The sequence below is a fragment of the Gallinula chloropus genome, assembly GCF_964237585.1.
Source record: "Gallinula chloropus genome assembly, chromosome: 23".
Taxonomy (NCBI): Eukaryota; Metazoa; Chordata; class Aves; order Gruiformes; family Rallidae; genus Gallinula; species Gallinula chloropus.
The window spans coordinates 639,423-662,242 of NC_140108.1; the positions used below are offsets into that span (position 1 = coordinate 639,423).

At 46.8% G+C, this 22,820-nt stretch overlaps 1 protein-coding gene across 4 annotated transcripts in view; it reads right to left on the reverse strand.

Annotated features, from left to right (window-relative positions):
* Positions 1-22,820, reverse strand: part of VPS13D (vacuolar protein sorting 13 homolog D) — a gene marked incomplete at its 5' end in the record, with an annotated part of 105,182 nt that overhangs the window by 2,799 nt on the left and 79,563 nt on the right. For all 4 annotated transcript variants that reach the window (XM_084274448.1, XM_084274447.1, XM_084274446.1 and 1 more), the window contains 3 exons: positions 2,096-2,227; positions 18,617-18,812; positions 21,059-21,191. In XM_084274448.1, coding sequence (XP_084130574.1) covers positions 2,096-2,227; positions 18,617-18,812; positions 21,059-21,191 — 461 coding nt within the window. The remainder of the gene's footprint in view (positions 1-2,095; positions 2,228-18,616; positions 18,813-21,058; positions 21,192-22,820) is intronic.

Below are 22,820 nucleotides of genomic sequence, written 5' to 3' on the forward strand. Positions count from 1 at the left end.
TTCTATTATTAATCCTCTGAAAGATGGTGTTCTGCCCTGAACTTGTCTTTTCCCTGCCTTACACCTTCCAGCCCTATCAGCTGACAAACACCCTCATTTCCCTAAATTTGAGGAAGGTGTATGTGCTTATTCAAGGTAACAATTGAGGGGTTTAGTTAAGTGCTGAGAAGTGTGCAGCAGTCCTGTAATGTACTTTGCCCAGCTCTAGAGCTGCCTTCAATAAATCTACAGGATGGGGTAACCAAACTGTTCCTTTGAGTAAAGCAAAATGGGCAAAAGTTGTGTTTCACCTTAAAAAAACCTGAGGTAAAAGACAATGTTAACAGCTACTAGAACCAGCAAATGCTCCTTTGTTTCCCATCAGAGTTCAAACACTTCAGCATAAGGTTTTGCCTTCGAAACAGTGAATTAGGATGGAGAGGGGTATTTTTAATGAAGCATCAGAGAAAATTTTATATTAGAGCAACATTATAGCCTGCAGAACAGTCTCCTTCCTTAGGACAGGCACATAAAGGCAAGGTCAGTGTTTTAGAGACCCTTCAACTGGGGCCAGACTTCCACTAGAAGCAGAACTGGCACAGTGTCTTGCTCTGCCTCCTTTCCCAACGGGCAGGAAGACAAAAAGGTCACGATCTGAAACCCCTAATGCTGTAGCACCATCCTCTGCAACTGCCACTGCCAAGCTGAAGAACTTGGACAGGTTTTGGCTACCCCCAACGGCAGAAGGGCTGTTCCCTGGCGTACGGTGTTACAGCCCTTTGGACAGGGACACAGGTGGAGAGCACTGAAGCCAGTTACCACCACACCGTCCAGTGGAGGCAACTGGCTGGCTGCAGGTTTGTGTTTCTACCCTAAGAACAAGGCATTGCAGCTCTGCTTTGCCATACAAGGTTTTTACTGGTGTCACGTATATTTTTTGAGGAATGGAAATGGAGAACAGTGATTTAATGGTGAAACACAGAAACATTAGCTAATTTGTAGTTCAAGCTCTATATTTTGTTCTAAGTTTGAGTCATGCATCATTACCTATTTTCTCTTGCCAACTGTTCCTTTCTTCTCTGCGTCTAGTTCTCAGAATGGGGGTTTAAACTTTTAAGATACTACTTGAAAATACAAGTGTTTTGGGTGGGTTTTTTTTTTAACCCCATACTTCTACATGATTAAAAAGATCTCAAATTAATAAAATGAAAAATTAAATGAAACATGATCCAGTAGAACAAAGTAGAAGCAACCAGATCTCTGGAGAATTTGTGGGGTTTTTAACAACATCAGGAAGTAATTACACAATATTTTCCAGAAGTGAAACAGTGAGCCTAACTGGAAAAAAATGTGGAAACATTTAGTTAGAACAGTAGAGCAAGGTATTAAACCCCCTTTTATGGATTTAACTCTGAAGGAAAATATGCAAATAATCAGGTCTTTAAATGTGTTTCTGATTATGATACTAGGATAAAAGTCAGAGGCATAATTTTGCACTTATTTTCCACGACAAGAAGCGCTGTTTTCTTGTGGAATGATGTTCCTCATGGTGAACGCTGCAGTGACTGAGCACTGTGACTCAACGACAAAAGCCCGCTGACGCGCCGGTGGGGCTCTGCCAGCGCACGTGGAGGCGGGACGGGACGTGCAGCCCGCCTGTCAAACAGACCAGTGAGCACTCCAAACCTACTGAGACTGCACCTCCTGCAGCCAGAGGGACAGACAGTATGGGAGCAGGAGTCGGTGAACGAAGGCTGGGATTCTTCCCCAGCCCATGGGTGAGCGGGATCAGCGGCAGCAGCGAGCAAACCAGAGGAGTCCCGGGCACCTGTGGGGATGTTTGTGCACAGCCGCTGGACAGGCTGCTCGGATGCCATGGGGTACTCAGGCTGTGCTGCTCACACTGTGCTGCTCACACCATACTGCTCACACCGTGCTGCTCACACCGTGCTGCTCACACCGTGCTGCTCACACCGTGCTGCTCACCGGTACCAGAGAAAACCAAGGGGACGTCTGCGTGTGTGTACGTGTAAAGCAGCTTCAGCCCCTCCTCCCCGAAGACACAATTCAAGGGCAGCAGAGGGAACTACAGAGAGAACTCTAAGTCAGCACTTACAACTCATCTTGGATGTTGTCAGTCAGTTTGAACAGCTGTTCTTGTCCTTCTGCTTGACTTTCTGAATAGCGGGGCAAGAGCCCTTGAGGTCCTCTGCAGCAGCGTGGCTTTCTCACTCTCTCCGCTTGCGTCCTACATGCAAAATAGAGGCAGAAAAAGGTCTTGGTGCAACAGCAGTGTTTTTCCTTCCACTTCAACCTGTCAGCACACAAAGCTGTCTTTATTTTGAGATCCGAGGTGTGACAAAGCCTTAAAAAAATACAAGGTCTTCACAAATACAGCGTTTAGACTCTGTAATACTTGACCTTGAAGACATTGTGTCTACTCAGAGTGCTTTACAAAGAAACGTCTTCCAGTTTTCCTCTGCAATTAAGGGGCAGTGTGCTAAATTAGGAGGAAGAGCAACCAAAACTGAACAGACTGCAGATAATGGGGTCAAGGTATCAGCAGAGTTTTACCCATTTGTTTCTTCTCACTTACCTACAGAAAATAAGAGTGCATCAACCTAGAGAGAGCTCACACCAGTGGCAAGGCCAGTAGTTTGAAGGGTTATGGAAACAGGCACATGCAGTTAAGACAAAAGAAAAATCCACGGTTCTTTAAGCGTTTCTGTAGTAGGGTTTAACATACTTCAGCTTTCTTAGTGTCTGGTAAAAAGACAACCATAAAGGGGACACGTCTGGCCTAACAGACCTCAGGGACTGATGGTGGCCACAGTGCTGAAGAACTGCAGGCTACGTCCCTCCCTCAGCAGGATTTTGTTAAAAAATAATACTCTGAATTCTGTGAAGCTTTTGGAACGCCCTACCCCTGCAGAACTGTGCTACGGGCTGCCTACCCTGCTTTATTCTCTGTCCTTTCCCAACAGCAGCACTCAGGCTCTGCAGCACGTTTTCATCTCTCTCAGGCTGCTGCTGTTAGTAATTTTCCAAGCCAAATGCACCACTTTTGATTCGTGCTCTCTACTTCCCATCTCGGTGCCCTGTAAAGATCCTGCACATGACCTGCTGCTCTCCTTGTGGATGAAAAGACAGGGTAACAATCCCATGTAACATCGCTTTTTCTCTTTATGCTGCTTGGCAACAGCTCACAGGAGTACTTGCCTTCCAAGCGCTGCTTTCTGCAGATGTTTTCTCTGGAGCCTTGTTTCTTTCTTACCTTTCCCTTTCAGCAGTCCTGTCCCAGACTCGCAACCCACGCACCCCTGTGAAATTGGTTTTCCTTCCAGTCCTTGACAGCCTTGCCTTTTAATGGCAACGGACACAATTTCTGCCCCTTCCCTTCTGGGTTGCAGGAAACGTTCCTGGAACAGAATCTCTTGGGCACCATCCATGACTTAGTGTCATCTTTGGGGGACTGTCTCTCGGTGTGTCCTGGCTGTCATCGCTCTGTTCGCTAACAACATGCTTGGCAAACAAGGTGTGAAGCCAAAGACACCCCCTTTCCAGCACAGGAAATACATCCACCAACTTACATTGTTAATACAGGACGACTACCTGGTCAGCTCTGATTTCGTTAACGAGATGATGACATCCCTGAGCTACGTAATGAATTGCAGTGGCTCAGTAGCGCTTCCCACTGATCTGCTTTGAGAGCAGCTTCAGGAGAGGCAGGAAGCCCTTGACTTCACTTCAGCTGACTGGTGGTTATGCCTAACATGGATAGTCAGTTTGCCAGCAGGAAGGATGAAAGGAAAAGTGGAAATTCTCCAGCTAAAAGAATGCAAAACAGAGCAGGGGCTTAAGAAACCGTAACAAACGTTGTCATTAACAGCACCAGTGAAGTGTTACTGTCAGATGTTCTGCTGACAGATCCTCTCATTGCTCTACCTGTCCTGCTGCTCTGCTTCCACTCTTGGTTAGACAGTCATTAATTACAGCCTTACATCCAAGCTAAGAAGGGCCAGTATGAAAATTGCCAGTTACTGCAGAAAGATACTTAGCTGTCCTAAGGAGGTGCAAGAAGTGCAATGTCTTAACACTCTATTTTTCTATTAGTAGCGTTTCTCTGAATCAGAACAAACAGCACCCTGGGTAAACAGATGACTGCCCCAGCCATGGTATGACTGCAAATTATTCCACTGGGTAACCGCTGTCCACAGGGGTTAGAACTTCACTGGTAAGTACCAGGACTCTGGAGCAAGTCCCCTCTCCTGCCCCTTTGATTTTTTAGATATAAACAAGATTCATCTGTGCCAAGCAGCACACGTGACAGCATTGTTACCCTTCTGAACCTACACCAGAGGTGAACAGGAACTGTTTTACCCATTAGATTCTTACAAACCCATAAGTCAAAGCAGGCATTTGCCTTCATGAAATGCAAAACCTTGAGGCAGAGTTCCCAGGAAACCAAGGGTTCCAGCCAGTGTCGGTCACATCTCACTGTTTGTCCTACTTGCTCACTTCAAGAAGCAGTAAAATAGCAGAAGTTCACTTCTCCAAGAAGCCCCACTGACTGTTAACCCCCCCCCCCCCCCCAGCACCTTGTAACTTCTGTTGACAAGTTTAAGGAGTGAAGGTCTGAAGTGTTCCATAGTTTGTAATTAACTGTTGGCCAGTGAGTAACTTTTCCTGTGTTATGCACTGAGGAAGGTTAGATAACCATCCCGTGGGAGCAAGGGACAGCGCTGCACAATGGGTTTTACCTTAACAGTCTTTCAGGTAAATGTTCTGCTGTGCTTGGTCTGCTGTAGTCTGTGAGAAGAAGTAGCTGAAGCATTGCAAGCCAGACTGCTGCAGAAAGGAGGACAGAACAGGGCCTTGTTCAGTGGAAACCAGAACATCAGTGAACACCAGTTTCTAATGTCTGGCTGCGAAGCAGGTCAGAGAGTGCTCGTACCACAGAGTACCAGGCACCACAAGGGATTTCTGGAAGGCTTAGCAATTTCTGAGTTGTGGGGTTGGCTGTGGGTTGTTTCCAGGTTTTGGTTTCCCTCTTAAATGGAAGAAGTAAGAGTACAGTGTACGTAGGTACAGAGTATTTAAGAGTCCCCGCTGCTGCTCGATGCTAATGCATTCATCCTGGTGATAAAAGGTAATTCTCATCTTGGTGATGAGAAGGTCAGCTGCTTTTCAACTAAGTGCCACCAGCACAAATTGCATTGATTTAGTCCATCAGCCCCTTGGCAAATTGGTCTGTTTGGTCTGGGCAGCTAAAAACATTCCACACGACTTGAGTTTTTTAAATCTAAAAATTTGTTCTACTGTCTCAAGTTACGTTCTGTAAATAATAAGCAACACTGATGAAATACAAAAAGCTGTAGATTTGTAAAGCAGAATGAAGAGTGGTGTGCCCACATCTGTGTTACATTAAACATGCACTCAACAGATTTGCTGATTCTTTTTTAATAAGCACACAAAGGCAATACAAGACAGAAATGCCCTCACGTCTACTAGTCACAGCAGGGAAGAGTGCTGCTGAATGAAGACACAAAGAGATTGGAAATGGTGTCAGAAGGTTGAGGCACACACTCCAGTTCCTCACTGTTCAAAGCTGAGCACTGGAGAAGCTCATTTCCGATGACCATATGCACACTAAACCCAGTTAACAGTGTTAATTGGTTGGCTTGTGCTGAGCAGTTCACAGAATTCTTGTGATGATTCAGTTGACCAGTTTTAAGTCAGGAGTTTTATAATGAAACAGATCACCAGCCCATGGGTATAAGAAGTTGTTCAAGTATTATTGGTGATAATTATTTACCATCTTAGATTGAAAAAGAACTTTGCAAGAGACACCCCATGTTTCACAGAACCCCAGTTACTCCTGTTCCTTCACCACGTGTTTGTCCCCGTCAGGTTCACACTCAGCTGTGCAGATGTGAGGTGCATGAATACACAGTGCTTCTGAGACCAGCAACTGTTCCTCATATTCTGACTGTCTTTTGGACCTAAAAAGTTTCCTTGAAGTATGCCTGGATTGCACAAAACATTTTAAAAACCCCAAAAAACCAGGTGGTGTCAAACTTTGATACCAAGAGATGATGCACCAGCGTGCAGGTAGCCAGGCTGGCCCTCCAAAGAGACCCCTCTGGCCACAGCACTCTCCCCCACACTCTAGTAGTCATTTTCTTCAGCTAGACCCAGTTTTTGCTGCCAAAAACTTCCAGCAACTGTCATCAATGTGTCACATTCATAAAGGTGTTCCAGTTTAACCACCTCATCATTCCACCCCAGTTAAAGCAGTAACTTACTGGTTCTGGTATAGCTCAAGGTCTGTCAGTGTTTCCACTGTAAACTTGTTTTTTCAGGTTTGCATAAAATTTATTGATAAAAGCCTGCTCTGGGCTGTAACCTGGCATACTGACTTTCAGCCTGGGAACAATTTTTATCCCCTTGAAATAATTATAAAACAACCTTAGTTCAAACAAAGGAAAATTGGCAGGTAATATAAGCCTATGAAACAATTCAATTGCTGCTAGTATTTTGAAGAAATAATATCAAACCTGTTACTTTCTTGGCTCTGGAAAAAGTCTGCTTCATAAACACAGGGAGTGCTTTGTCTGAGGAGGCTTTAGTGCATTTCATCTGCTAAGTCAAAGGAGGAACAGCCTTAAATATTCCCTCATAAACCACCAACTGAAATACCTGCTAGAGTCAATCCAGTTCAGCACTGAATTGAGCCTGCAGCCTTCAGCAGGCATCACCAGCGTTTCCACAACGCATGGAATGAAGACAGAACTTGTCTCAGACGTGTGTTGGGAAGACACCAAGTAAAGCCTGAAGTGCCAGAATTAATAAAATGCTAACCCATGTGTCCATTACTAATTAACCTCAAAGTTCAGCCAGCACAGCAAGGAACCAGAGATGATGCAGTTGTAGCACAGGCTGATAAGGAGTGAAAACAAGCACATGGTACGGACTGTGCAGCACACACAGAGCTCTGTGAAACAGTGACAATCCACAGCTCTGCCCTGGCTGATGTACACACTTTGCTGCTGAAGCCTGGGGATAAGCAGGAGTCCCACCTGCATTTACTGAGCACAAGGGGCCAGAGCGTTTTATTTTGTATCTGCTCGTCCTCTGCATCTGGGAACATGAAAGGACTTGGGCCTGATGGCAGAAAAACCTGTGGTGACCCAGAGTCCAGTTCCATCCACTGCTGGCAGCTGGTGCTGCTGAGCTTCAAACGGGCAGGACAGAATCAGTAGGTTGGAAAAGACCTTTGAGCTCATCAAGTCCAACCGTTCCTGTCCTCTACTAACCCATATCCCTGAGCACCCTGTCTGTCTGCCTTTTACATACACCCAGGGTCAGTGACTCAACCCCCTCCCTGGGCAGCCTGTCCCAGGCCCTGACAACTCATTCAGTGAAGCTCTTTTTCCTGATGTCTCTGCCCTGGTGCAGTGTGAGGCCATTCCCTTCGTCCTGTCACCTGTTGCTTGAGCAAAGAGACCATCACCCACCTCTCTGCACCCTCCTGGCAGGGCAGGGGAGGTGGGGAGAAGGTCTCCCCTCAGCCTCCTCTTCTCCAGGTTGAACACCCCCAGCTCCCTCAGCTGCTCCTCAGAGGATTTGCCCTCCAGCCCCTTCCCCAGCCTGGTTGCCCTTCTCTGGACTTGCTCCAGGACCTCCATGTCCTTCTGATGGTGAGGAGCCCAGAACTGGACCCAGCACTCGAGGTGCAGCCTCACCAATGCCCAGTACAGGGGCACAATCACCTCCCCAGACCTACTGGCCACACTGTGTCTGATACAAGCCAGGATGCCATTGGCCCTCCTGGCCACACTGCTGGCTCATGTTCAATTGGCAGTCACCCAACACCCCCAGGTCCTTCTCCTCTAGGCACCTCTCCAGCCACTCTTCCCAAGCCTGTAGCACTTGTTATGTCCCATGTGCAGCACTCTACACTTGGCCTTGTTGAACCTCATCCCGTTGGTCTCAGCCCATTGATCCAGCCTGCCCAGATCCCTCAGAGGAGCCTCCCTACCCTCAGGCAGATCCACACTTCCTCCCAGCTTAGTGTCATCCACAGGGTTGCCTCCTTCCCGTGGTTGGGCTTTGGGGTTGCAGGTAGTTTCTCGAAGACCTGACACCTGAACCCAGAGATCTGGCCCAGCTCTGTCATGGAATTCATTCACCAGTTCAGGCACAGATGCTTTTAAGGTGTGTTAAAAATGCACACGCAGTGCAGGCAGTCCGAGTGTTGGATTTGGCATTAGAATGTCTCAGTTAGATACAAGAATGTGTAAAATCATGAGCCAGACAGCTCCCTGCTGACCACATATCTGAGGAAGCTTATATGCACCGTTTATTCCAGCAAATGCATGGAATATATTGTGCTTGTTAAATGTGTTCCCAAAACGCTAGTTTCAGGCAGAAACATGCAAATAAACGGTGCCTAGGGTTAAAACCTCCCACTTGCAGTCAAATCCCTCCTCTTTTGAGGGATCTACCAGCTCAGATGCTGAAGACCTTTATCTGACCCACTATACTTTTAGGAGAACTAGAGCATGCTGAAGAAGCAACTGTTTATCATGGAGGCTGCTCCTGCCAACTTCCTAGAGATGCGGCTCTTCTCCTCCCTTCCCCTCCATCTGCGTACAAGATCAACACAGAACAGGGAACTATTCCTGGGGTTCATGGTTGTGCACAACCTCTTCAGCCTCCAAGTTCAAAAGGGAGCAAGAAGAGCTTAATTAAGACATCATGATTGAGTTCTTTAAAAGCAGCAGAGCAGCACATGTACTCACCCAAACGGCGAGTTCTTACGGCATCCTTACTGAAGCCCACGATGCGCGTGAGCCGTACGTGTCTGCATGTGAGACAGCTGCACGGCCCCTGCACCGGGCAGACTCCGTGCATCAACCAGGATAAACCCTTCAGCACTTGCTCCACCTCTGACTGCAATAGCTGCACAGCAAGTGAGCATTTTTTAAGCCCTCTGAGGTCATCAAACCTGGGAAGGTAATGAAAGGTAACACTGCCACTTCCCAGGCTGTCCCAGACCCTTCCTGTACTGATCGCAGCCTGCTGACTACAGTTGTCACCTTCAAGCTTCCCATCTCACAAATGTGTTGGAAAACGTTCCCATTCACCTTCCCATCCAACCTAACAGATTCTTAGCAGGGATTTCTCACAAACCCCATCTGAAAAACATGAGCTGAACGTGCCTTGGTGAAGATTAAAGGCCATAACAGTGCTGTGCCTCAGGGCACAGTGTAAGGTCTCAACACTTGACATACATGGAGCCTTACACTTACTTCTGTGCTCACATGTATAATGGTCCCATCAATGCCCATCTGCAAAACATGGCCAAGCAACCCCAGTCACTTCACAGGAGTGTTTCCACATTGTGCTCTGCTTTTCTGGGAAAGCAAATCCACTTTGGGGAGGAAAGCAAACCAGGGGCACTGCCCAGCCCCAGCACATGAACTGCTCAGTGTGCACAAAGCGCTACATGAAACCAACTGTGGAGACTGAATGTGTTTTCAGCCCCTCCTTTATCTGCTTTCCACTTGGTACAACCAGGGCTGCAACAGGCACAGCCAGCTCCTCCAGCACAAACCTCACTGCACAAAAAGCTACTCGGAACGTTTGTTTTGATTTTTAAAGTTAGGAGTTGCAAGAACAATTCAAATCAACTGGCTGTACTTAACTGATAAAGAGCGTTCCACATGTTAACAGCAACATTAGGTGAAAAAATTATCTATAAAAATACCAGTCACATGCTAAATGAGGTGACATCAAGGCAATAAATAGCTCCATCTGTATGAAAGAGTTTGTAGAACAACCCAGAAGACATCTCTGAACAGAAAAGTAACTCTGGATAAAGTAGTACTGGAAAACGTAGTGGGTTGGGAATTTTTTTTTTTTTTAAAGAAAAAAAAAAGATCAGTTTTACATATTTTTCTCCAATCACTTTATAAATCTGCTGCGCATTGGAAATCAGACACACATGTATTTTTTTCCAAGTAAAGAAAGTGGAAGGTTTACATTTTAATAGCAAAGTGACTATTTCTGAATGGCAGCAGTATATATTACATGCAGCGTGAGAGGGTTAAACAGGACAGCCTCAACTCTTTATAAACTTTTGCCCTCTGGATATGTACTCATTGGCTGCTGTACAAGACTCGAGCTGTATTACACGCCTTAACGATATGGTTCAACTGTCGGTCAGGCTCGGGGCCTGGCAATAGGCCAGACCGCAATCAATGGGACACAAACCTCCCCCTTTCAGATCATCACGGAGGCTCATATTATCTCCTTTTTGTCGTGCTGGTTAAATTTATGGAGCAGAACCCCGAAGCTGCATTCCTTGGCTTGGGCCGGCCCACGCGGGCCTCCCTTTGTTTGGTACTGTAAGCGAGGCGTGCTTTGGAGGATTGCAGGGTTGTTAGTTCAGGCACTGACTGTTTGCTCATGACTGAAATGAAAAGAGTTCAGTGGAAGGGCAAAAGGACAGCACAAGTGTAAAACCCCATCCCAGCAGGCCCTGGGCTCCCATCGGCAGGCTCTGGACTGAGCAGAAAGCCTCACCCTTAGTGGCGGGGAAGACGTCTGTCTAGTAACAGGTAAGCGGCAGGCCGCGGGCTGGCACGCACCTCGCCCCAAGGTCTCTTGCCTTTGCTGGTGAGCCTGTAATTGTCACATAAACAACTAGCCTGGCTCACAGTACTGCTTAGAAGCGGTGTTAAAGCACTGCTGTACCTTGTGATTTGGGAGTAGAACCCATCGGTACAGAGAGCAGGACCTGTCCAGCCACACGGTTGAATATTCCTCCCATTTCAGATGAGTAAACCCAGAGAAGGTGATGCTGTGATCGTCATGCTTGGGAAGAAGTCATGGCAAGTAATTCTAGTGAGACACAAAGCTACTGGAAATGCAGTATGCAGGGGAGAAAAAAGACCCTTCTGTAAGTAACAGGCATTTCCTACATCCATATATTTTGGTCTCAGAATGGAAAAAGTCCACCTTGAGCTATGCTCAGATACTCCCTGCTCAAAGCTCTCTCACTGTGGCAATTAAAAGCCACTTTTTGATATGGGTCACAAAATTAAGGGAGGAAGGAAGCTTTTAACATGATCTCAAGTCAAAATCATCTGGAGTGAAAGCAAATGGAAAAGTCAACTTGACAGATGGCATTCCAAATAACTCAAAGAAACAAACACAGGGGGAACCACACGGACTCTTCCCGATCATCCCAGTTACTGCACGGTACCTCCCTGCTTTCTTGGGTCCAGAAAATCCCTGTGCTACCTTCGGCAGTATGCAACTAGCAAAACTCATTCCCAGAACTCATTGCCCTAGACCTGCTGTACCAGACTTCACCCCTTTGGCACAAGCAGCAGATATTTCAGGACGTGAGGTCATGCAGCCACTGCGCTGGCGAGCAGTTCGTGCCATCTGTGGTTTAGGAAGAAGTAACCAAAGGCTGTGTTCTGATTGCGTTACGCCAGTGTCATCTTCCCTACTATTTTTATGAACTGAAAATACTAGTAAGGGGGCCAAAAGATATTACAAAACCCCACAGAATGTGCATTAGTTCTTTTTTTTTTTTCAGTTCTGGGGCTCAAGTCGGAGGGGTTTAATGCAGCCTGGTGATTTCTCCTGGTGCATTCCAACAGACACGTCTGTTTTGAATAAAGCTTTTGTTCGTTTCTGGTGTGCACACGCCTTCAACTTATCCCACCTAATTCTAAGCAAGTAATTTGTGAATGGAAATTGTGGATACTTTACTGCCAGGTCTTTGATAACTCCTTAGCTTGTCCTGCTGATGCTAACACACAAAGATGGGTTGTTTCCATTTTCAAAGTCTCTCCAATTCTGTTCAAGGAGACACCAGACCAGTTCAATCTGTGATTGTTTCAGCCCAAGAGTGCTATTGCACAGAACACTCTGGAACAGCAGCAGTGTTTAGCAAAGCACTTTCTGAAGACAGCCAGAAAACAGGAAACATACAACACAGCAAATGGGGTTCCTTTGACTTTTTGGCCTTGGTTTCCAAAAGCTTTTGCAGAAATATAAGACAATTAGACAAATGTTTCCTAAGGAAATAATAATTTCTCCCTGTCCAGATGCATTCCTTTCAGTTAACAGCTAAATACTGTGAAGTGGCACATGGTACATGCATTCCATTTGTGGGGCAAATGCAGTTCTCTGAGTTGTCTCTGAAATGGAAGTAGCTGAATAAATCTGTGGTAAACCCCACAAAGGATTTATCCACTCCTTTCCCAAGAAAGTTCATCGTGGCCTCAGATGTCTGATGGACTACACAGGCTGCATGACACTGCGTTGAATCTCACCTAACCAGGACACAGCAGTTACCTGCTGCAAACATCTGCCTGTCCCAAAAACAACCAACTTCCCCCTGTCTTGAGAGGTGTCACACTTGAAAGCCAGCAAGTGTTGTAACTGTGACGCTCCTTTCGTACCAGGCTGGCCTCACACAACAGAATCCCTTTCCCAAACCAGTGACACAAGGAAACCAAGCTGGAGCTGGGTCCTGTTCTGAGCCCAGCCACAACCACAGCCCTGCTCAACATCAGAGCTGTGCAAGTTCCACTCCACACAGTGCCCCTTTACCACTGATGGAAACGTACCTGCCTCTAGTTGTAACTCACCCAGGAGCTTGGAAACATTTTGGCTTTGTGGAGACTGTAACAGCAAAAATGCAGGTTGGATGGGGCCCTGGGCAGCCTTGTGTAGCTCCAGGCTGGTGTCCCTGCCTGTGGCAGAGGGTTGGAGCTCTGTAATCCTTGGGGTCCCTTCCAACCCAGACCAGGCTGGGATTCTATGAACTCTGTATTCATTCAATTTTGTTTTTAAATTACTTGCTGCTAATAACAAATGTGCATCTAAAGAAAAACACACTTTCACATTTTATGCTCAGCTGACAACTCAGCATTGTTCACTTCCACGTTTTCCATTGTCACTGCTCAGTTCTCCCCTTGCAGGGTTCTCTTGCAGTGCCCCAGTCCCTGTGTCCCCTCACCAACAGTCTGAACCCACCCACGGTATCTTTCTGCCCTCAAATGTCAAGTTAAACACTGATGTTTTAGTGGAAAATCCTTACAAAATAGGTGCTGTATTTACAATGACAGTTCAGTCCCTCATAAAGTTTCCCTTTTCAGTGTTCCTGGGCATGTGAAGCCAGCAGCACACAGCTTTGCTCAGCAGGAATATGTTCTGCACAAGGGTTTGAAACAAAAGACCTCACTCAAGTTTCAAGTAAAAAGTTTAGCACCTGCAAGTGGAATTAAAACCATCTACAGCTTCTTGCTAATATGCAGGGTGCATAAAAACCCAGAAGTGAAATGCAAAGGAGAGCTCTGACAAACAGCCTCAGCAGCTTCAGCCATTGGGCTCACAGAGGTGTCTCTAAAGCACAGAATTCTGACAGTGACAGGACATGAAGTTATCTCCCTGCTTCTAAGTTTCACAGGGGGACTATCAGAAGAGAGCAGAACCCCCTGCAGCAACAGCTCCAGAATAATCTGCAGGCTGCACTGCCCTGGCAGAGGCCTGGGAGAAGCCACACTGACACCCTCTGCACAGCAGACAGTCTCTGTACCTGGGCTGCACTAGGACTTCACAAGTTTCCAAGCATATCTAGAGACACAGCAGCTTTCCTGGTCTGAACTGGTCTTTAGGACTTCTGGCAGTATGTGACAAACATGGAAACAATCAGATCTCCTATGTGACACTGGGGTACTGGGAGCAGTACCCACAAAAAAAGGTATCAAGTCACAGGCATGAACTGTTCAGACATTACAGCTCTGCTGCATGTTCAATGACTATTTTATGCTCTCCTCTGCATTACAATTTGAAAGTATTAAGGCAGCTTTGTTCATAAATAACAAGGATAATACATTTATGGTTACATAATAAATTGTAAGATTAGCTTTGAAAAAAAAATCCAGCCTAAAGAGAGATTTAAAAGTACTTTCTTGTACTTCAAAACACATCCATCACTTTTTGCACTACCACCATGAGCCATAAAACATCCTCTGAATCTCAGCTGTGTTCCTTTGGCTCCATGATCCAAACACAGGGTTTGAGCTGCAGGAGTCCCACTGCCAATCAACACATTCTGAAGGCAGAGGAGACTTACATCCATGCAGCACAGTCAGAGGAACACAAGCTACAGAGTATTCCTCAGAGTTCTATTCAGTTGGGTCCCCTTGCTGGAATTAGAACACACCTTTCAGGAAAAGCTACAGCCTCAATTAGAATTCCTCACCTCACTCAAAACTGATGCAACAGTTCAAGTCAAGCAGCTTAAACTCAGAGCTTTTTTAAAAATCACCCATGCAATTAGAGAATTGCAAAGGGCCTATAATTTACAGTTATATAACCATGCTATTCAAATGCAGCTGTAATTAACTGGTTGACTCAGCTTTGCACCAGTGCTGGAAACTTGCACATGGGCTGTCAGCCTCAAGATAGGGTCAAGATGGCCCTTGCCATCCTTATTAACTCACAGGTCACTGGAGCTCAGTTGCCATCAGCCTGTGCTCAGCGTGGCTGCTGCTCCTCCATGCTTCCCTTGGAAGAGTCTGCAGGGCCCAGCATGCTTAAAGAGAATATTCAACTGGAGCCAGAGACTTGGGTTTGGAACACTCTGCTATTCCCATTCCAAACCACACATACTTGAACAGTTAAGAAATGCAGCAGGGGGATACTGGTACACAGCAGGCTAAAAAATGTACAAATCCTTTGTTGGTTTGGGTTTTTATACCCCCAAAAGAACAATTTGGTTGCTTCATTATACAAGCACATAAAGCTTCCTCACCAAACAAAGTATGAGTGCAACGTTGCTTGTAGGTGCTGAGGTATTTTGGGGGTATTTTTCCCCCTCCTGCATTTCCCTACATATTCTCAAGTACATTTGTTCATAGAAAAACCCATTTTGATCAGATCTGGAGAAGTGTAGGAATTGAGAAAGGATTTTCTTTTTGTTTGGGGTTCTTTCCCCTTGTATGAGCTGCTGGGTCAGAAGCTTTTTTGCTGAGTGTGTGCAGAGAGCAGAATTCTTTCCCAGTGCTCAGCTGGGACAGCAGTGTTTCAGAACCTGGTAGAAGCAAAAATGAGGTTCCACTCATCTGTCTTAACCTCATCTCTTAATTGACAGTTAACAAGTTAAGGGGAAAAACATCACATAGGCAGACACAAGCTAGAGATAAGGCTGGCTAGAGGCCCTCCCATTCCCAGATGTATCTAGTTTGTCAAGTGTGGATAGCCTCATGGCTACTGTGTAGAGGCTGTATCTCACAGGAGCACGTCAGAACATCAGTTTCAAGGGCATGTGTATCTTGAAACACACTGACAGAAACACAGCTCAGCTGGTAAGAGAACTAAGGGTATAGCCAGGTGGGCTTCTCCCCACCTTTGAATCAACCCCTCTGTGCAGTCACGAATTTAAGACACAGACAAGGAAGCAGTAGATGTGTTTCCACAGAATCACAGGGTTGGGAAAGACCTTTAAGATCATCAAGTCCAACCATTCCCATCCTGTGCTAAACCACATCCCTGAGCTCCTCATCTCCCCGTCTGTTAAACACACCCAGGGGGGTGACTCAGCCCCTCCCTGGGCAGCCTGTTCCAGGCCACAACAACACTTCCAGTCAAAAATTTTTTTTCTAATGTCCAATCTGACCCTGCCCTGGCCCAGCTTGAGCCCATTGCCCCTTGTCCCAGCTCCTGATTGAAGAGACCATTGCCCACCTCTCTACAACCTCCCTTCAGGTAGTTGTAGGTACTTATAAGGGCTCCCCTCAGCCTCCTCTTCTCCAGGCTCAACACCCCCAGCTCCCTCAGCTGCTCCTCAGAGGATTTGCCCTCCAGCCCCTTCCCCAGTCTGGTTGCCCTTCTCTGGACTCGCTCCACGACCTCCATGTCCTTCTGATGGTGAGGAGCCCAGAACTGGACCCAGCACTCAAGGTGCAGCCTCACCAGTGCCCAGTACAGGAGCACAATCCCCAGACCTACTGGCCACACTGTGTCTGATACAAGCCAGGATGCCATTGGCCTTCCTGGGCACACTGCTGGCTCATATTCAGCCTGCAGTCACCCAACACCCCCAGGTCCTTCTCTGCCTGGCAGCTCTCCAGCCAGTCTCCCCCCAGCCTGTAGCACTGCTTAGGGTTGTTATGTCCCATGTGCAGCACTCTGCACTTGGCCTGGTTAAACCTCATCCCACTGGTCTCAGCCCATCGGTCCAGCCTGTTCAGATCCCTCTGAAGAGCCTCCCTACCCTCAGGCAGATCAACACTTCCTCCCAGTTTAGTGTCATCTGCAAACTCACTGAGGGAACATCCAATCCCTTCATCCAGGTCATTGATAAAGATGTTGAACAGAGCTGGACCCAGGACTGAGCCCTGGGGGTGCCACTGGTGACCGGCCTCCAGCTGGATTTGGCTCCACTCACACTTTGGGCCCAGCCATCCAGCCAGTTCTGAACCCAGCTGAGGGTCCCCCTGTCCAGGCCAGAGGGATGGGATGTGCTTGAAGTTCTCATGTCATTTTGTGTTTGTGTATGTACTTACCAACCCCTGACCTCCTGGGTTTACAAATCAGGCTAAATACCAGATACCTCAGACACACACACACACCTAAACACCTCTGTTCTCACAACAAAGTCCACCTAGCTCATTCTTCAAAGCTTCCTGCCCCTCACTCACACTTCATCAGGCCTATTGTTCTCCACTGAGACGCTGAGGGCAGACACTGCAGGATTCCAAGTGCAGCAGAATGAAACACAGGAAATGGAAAAGCCAAACGGGAAGAACAAACAAGCAGAAACCCCAACATTTTCCAAAGCTTTTTCTCTCAGCTTTCTGACAATAAACTCTACTTAGGATTTTCTTTCACCTCTTCAGCACGCAGGATCTCATGTACACACCCCAGGACTTCTTGGCATAACCCGATCATATAAACTGAACTCTTGGCCACAAAGAGTAAAAAGAACCTTCTCTCAGAGCAGCTCTTTTAGCACTTCACCCTTTCCCTCCTTCCACAGTCACTGGCAGCACTAATGAACATTCATTTACTTTAAACACAATCATCATCACCTTGCAGAGCCAGTAACAAGCCAAAGATTCTGTTGTGATGTGCTGATACCTAACAACCTCATAGGTACAGGTGAGCAGATATGGGGACATAAGGGCATATATTGCTGGCCTTGTTCAGCCTGGAGAGCAGAAGGCTGCAGGGGGACCTCACTGCAGCCTCCCAGTCCCTGAAGGGAGCAGAGGAACAGGAGGGGAATCAGCTTGTTGAAGGGCAGAGACTGGCAGGACAAGGGGGATGGAGTGAAGCTGAAGGAGGGAAGGTTTAAATTGGATATTAGGGGGAAGTTCTTTCCAGAGAGAGTGGTGAGGGGCTGGAACAGGCTGCCCAGAGAGGGGGTGGGTGCCCCATCCCTGGGGGTGTTCAAGGCCAGGTTGGATGGGGCCCTGGGCAACCTTGTGTAGCTCCAGGCCTGGAGGTTGGTGGCCCTGCCTGTGGCATTCTCAGATCCTTGGGGTCCCTCCCAAGCCCGACCATTCTATGATTCTATAATATCCACACGTCTGGTAAGCAAAAGCTATTGTACAAAACGAAAACTAGAAGGTAATGACACTACACTGACACCAGAACTCTTCAAACCTTTGTTTTCTACACAGCTAAATGGAAGCTGGGGGTAGAGCTGAGAGAAGAACTCTTCTGCATAACAATCCCATTTAATCTCTTTACATGTTGCCTTTTAACAATTTTCTTTTAATCTAATGTAGTTTAGTAATTCCCATTGTGTGTTGCAGCTTCTCAGTGCAAATTTCACTCTTGTTACAGTATCAACAAATGCCCTCTATTAAAGCACAGGCAGACTGGATTAAATGGGCCACCTCACTAGAATCCCAGGGGTTGGAAGGGACCTGGAGAGCTCATGGGGTCCAACCCCCTGCCAAAGCAGCTCCCCAGCTCATATTGCACAGGGCGGCGTCCAGACGGGGCTGGAATCTCTCCAGAGATGGAGACTCCACACCCCCTGGGCAGCCTGTCCCAGGGCTCCCTCACCCTCACTGGGGAAAAGTTCTTCCCCATGTTGCTGTGGAACTCCCTGTGCTCCAACTTGCAGCCATTGCCCCTTGTCCTGTCCCCACAGACACTGAAAAGGGGCTGCCCATTTCCCCCTGCATTCCATGCTCAAGATACTTATAGACATTAATTAGATCCCCCCTTAGTCTTCTTCTCTCCAGGCTGAACAGCCCCAGCTCACTCAGCCTTTCCTCACAGGGGAGATGCTCCAGGCCCTTCATCATCCCCGTAGCCCCTCTGGACTCTCTCCAGGAGATCCCTGTCTTTTTTATCCCAGGGAGCCCAGAACTGGACACAACACTCCAGGTGGGGCCTGACCAGGGCAGAGCAGAGGGGGAGGATCCCTCCTGTGACCTGCTGCCCACACTCCCCAGCTCTACTAACAGCTCACAGCAAATGCCATTAAATCCTCGTGCTCTGGGTAAGGAAAGGTGACCAGATCAGAAGCTGCAGCAGGTATCAATATACATTTTAACAGTATTACCAGGAATAGAAACTGCCAACTGACCTGGGGCCGCTCAGGGTCGCAGTGTCCCTCACTGCCTGGGCAGTTTCCGAGGCGAAATCCAGAGCTCCAGCCACAGGTTTGGTGACTGTGCCAACCAGCCCCTTCCCCAGGCCCGAGATGAAACCACTGACACCTCCTTCAGTTTTCACACCCTCGACCGTGGACGTTATTACACTCGTCAGCCCCCCGATGATTCCTGCAGAGACAAGAAGAGCACAGGAGCCCAGGGGTACTGAGTCTCAGGATTCCCAGGCCTGTCAGGGCTGCTGCACCCCAACCATTCCCTGGCCAGACTGATAGAAACGGACAGAGCACTGAATGGAGCACAGAAACTGTTTCACAACAGCTTGAAGTTAGCTGATAGCTTTACAGTCTGTGTAATGGAGTGTACATGACTGTACACACAGACAAGAATATCCCTCAGAAAAAGATTTAAATCAACATTATAGACGTATTTTAAAAGAAACATTCTTATGGCACTTCATTTCCCCCCTGCACTTACACCAACAGGCACAGAATCACAGAATGCATTAGGTTGGAAAGGACACTCAGAGCCCATCTAGTCCCACCCTGCAGTCAGCAGGGACATCTTCACTAGGGCAGGTCACTCAGAGCCCCATCGAGCCTGACCTTGAATGCCTCCAGGGATGGGGCCTCCACCACCTCCATGGGCACCCTGTGCCAGGGTCTCACCAGCCTCAGAGGGAAGAACTTCTTCCTAATATCCAACCTAAATCTCCCCTTTTCGAGTTTAAAACCCTCAGCCCTCATCCCATCACTCCATGCCCACGGGAACAGTTCTTCCCCAGGTTCCTATAGGCACCTTTCAGGGCCTGGAAGGTGCTATAATGTCCCCCTGGAGCCTTCCCTTCTCCAGCCTGAACCACCCCACCTCTCTCACCCTATCTCTCTCAGTCCTCATCTGTTCCCAAGGTGAAGTGGTTACTTACAGTGTGACAAAATTCTATTGCCTCAAAAGCTTGTACAGTTTGAGACAGAAAACAGAAAAGTGCATTTCTCCACTGGAAAAAGGGTCAATTATTTCAAACTGGCATTGATTTTAAACTGTGGGACTTTAACTGTGATGCTGCTGATGGACGTTTCTGTGCATGCTTCCCTTGGTGAGAATCTGAGTGCTCTGAAGAAATCAAGAGCCTGCTGGGTCTTTGAAAGATTTGAACCAGTTCAAATTCTCTGGAAACATGCTTTAGAGATTTCTCCTCTGTTCCATTACGGGAATATCACAGTTTCTGGGGACGTGGCTAAGCACCCATTAAACAGGCTCACCACCATTTGGCTCTCCAGCTTTCAGCAGCTGGCTACTCTTTCAGGGTCTGTAATTGAAGTACAGACCAGGCAGCAAACCAAACTCAAGAAGCACAAAGTCTTTAAATCACTTCTCTTGAGCAAGTGTAGTTTATAGTTAATTGTTACATTTCAACAGATTAACAGTTATTGCCTTTTTTTTTGAAAAATAAATTGACTGGGAAGCCTTTGAAAACTCCACAGAATTAAGACTAAACCAGTCCCACTACATACTGGATACTGCAACACAGATCCAGTGCTTTTCCAACTGACTCCTCAGCAAAGACTGATCTCTGCCACTGTGCCAGACTTCACAGCAGTGGGGTGAGAGAAACCTCTCACAATCCACTCAAACACCTACAGTGTCTTCTTATAACACAAGTCCCACATAGAGACTTTGCTCAGCATAGAAAAGATTGCTGCTTTGGTCAAAGCTGGATTATCCTTCCACAGGCTGCAACAGTTGCACTAACAGAATGACATTTAAACAAACTGAGTCAAAATGATGCAAAATATAAATATTTGATTTAAACTTGGCTTGTATTGATTTAACTTTCTTCAACAGATAAATCATGAACTAAATTGATGCAAGATTCTGGCCAAATTAAGACTAGTCCACTGCCTTTTATATAAATTTGTTTCTCTAGTTCTTAGCAGACTTAGAAAAAGCAAAACAAAAGCAGAGAACAACCCAAATTATGAAGCATTACTTTAAACTCATGTACTGATTCTGAGGAAATGCAGGTTTCTGGAACTCAAGGCAAACATAAGCAAGCTACAGTCCAACCATAGGCATTTCTGGTTTAGTGTCTGGCCCTCAGAGAGGCTGTTTGCATGGGTATTTTATGTCTCTACAAAGACATTGGAAGTGTTGGATTAACTAGTATCCGAAATTTCATTTTAATTCACAAATTTTCCTTACAGCTACACATGGATAGACTTTATTCTTAAATGCAGTTTCTGTCAACTTCAACCCCAAACAATCCGCCAGCCTGCCCTGCAAGCAGTAATATCCAGCCCAGGGCAGCACCACTTCCCTAGCTTCAGGTGGTCACCCAGGCACAATATGAACTGTTCTTGTCAACCCAATCTTCACTTTTAAGAGAGAAAGGAGTTAAAATGACAGCTAAGCTTTACCATGTGCAAGTCCATGGATTCCAGCTACCAGATGTTCACCACTGGTTGCAGCGTGGTATCGAATGTATTCTCGCTCGGTCTGATGCCTGTTGTCCATTGTCTTTCCCAAGCCATCTGACAGGGTCCCTGCAAACTGTAAGAGAGGAACCTTTCGTTACTGAGGGAACAAAAGCTGCTCCTCTCACACAGGTTCTAGTCTTGAAGTCGACATTTGCACAACTCCTGTTGCTGCACGTGCAGTCAGTCCATGGAGGAAGCTCTGAAGGGCATTAGCCCACGCTTCATTTCCCCCAGGGCAACTTCAACCTGGAGGGGACTTGGTCAAAAACCAAGTAGGTGCCCAAGTGCAGTGGTCAAACTGGAATAAATGAAGCCTGAGAGAGAGATGTACTGAAGGAAGTGCCAGTGACCCAAGTGTAACCTTTGAAAAAACTCACAAGAATGTTATGTAGGTACAAAGCTTTCCTTCTGCAGAGATATGTGAAAAGCTTGGAGGCAAATATGCCTGTCATGGAACTCAAACATCTGCAAGAGTTAATTAAATTCTTTTTAGTAACACACTGTAGAAATGGTTCTGCTGTGGAAAGGGTTGGTGAGGGAGACACACCAGGCTCATGGCAGCATGGGGGCTCCTCTGAAACACAGCGATGCTGGTGGGTGTCCACAGGTACCACATGCTGTGAAACAAAAAGTCTCAGGGAAACCCACACGTGTCAGTGTGAAACATTTCCACTCTTTACACTTACTTTTAACAGTATGGGGCAAGACAAGACAGACAGATAGAAGGGTACATTGAAGTCCAGACAAGATCTGTGCTGAGAACTCTGACCATTGCTGAGCACCAGTCAATGAAAAGGCACCAAATAAAAAAGATCTATTGTTATCTGTCAACCTTGAGTTTGATGTAGCTGGACACAAAACAGGAGCTTGGTGGAGGGAGGGAGGCAAGAAAAGGAGACAAAAAACCCTGAAACTTTACCTCCTTTTCAGGAGGTCAGTATAGACAAGGGCTGCTGGCAGGTATTTTCCTGGATTAACCTCCAAAGCCTAGCTAGTTACTGGGTATGTGTAGTTGTTACCTTCTGCACCTCCTTCAAATCACATCAGCATTCTTACAATCTTCACCTTCACCTTTTTGAGCACACTTTTTTCTTCCTCCCCTCCCCAGAGGAAAGATAATTTAATGTTTGTTGTGTCTTAGGCTGGGGAACGTACTCGGTGCCCCAGGGATGTCAGAGACACTTGGCTGCAGCAATGGTGAAGTCAGTGCTGTCCTGCAGGATCACAGCTCTAGGACAAGTACTTGGTTGGGAACTGTACATGGAAACAGCCCTTCCCACTGCCCACCACATGCACCATCTCCTTGACATCTGTCTCAGGCATGACAAGAGCCCCATGTGATCAAGGTGTGCACCAGAAGACAACTAAAACCTGGTGTGAAATTCTAACACAAACAATGTATGTGCCTGATGCAGGGAGCTCCCCTCCTCTTTCTGTCATTTCTTCCAGGGCTGCATTTCTCTCCTACTAAGGACAGATTTCCTAGTTTTAGATACTCCTTCCCAGCTCGAAGACAAACTGGTCCAGGGGCTCAAATCATCTACACAAGTAGACTTGAACAACATGAAGGAAAATTAAATCCCATGACCCTTCTTGTGACTCGATCTCATGGACACAGTGATTGCTGACTGAATTACTCCTGACCCCTCTGTGAACTTCATGTAGATGTTGGTTTTTAAAATCAGCCTAGGAACACAAACCA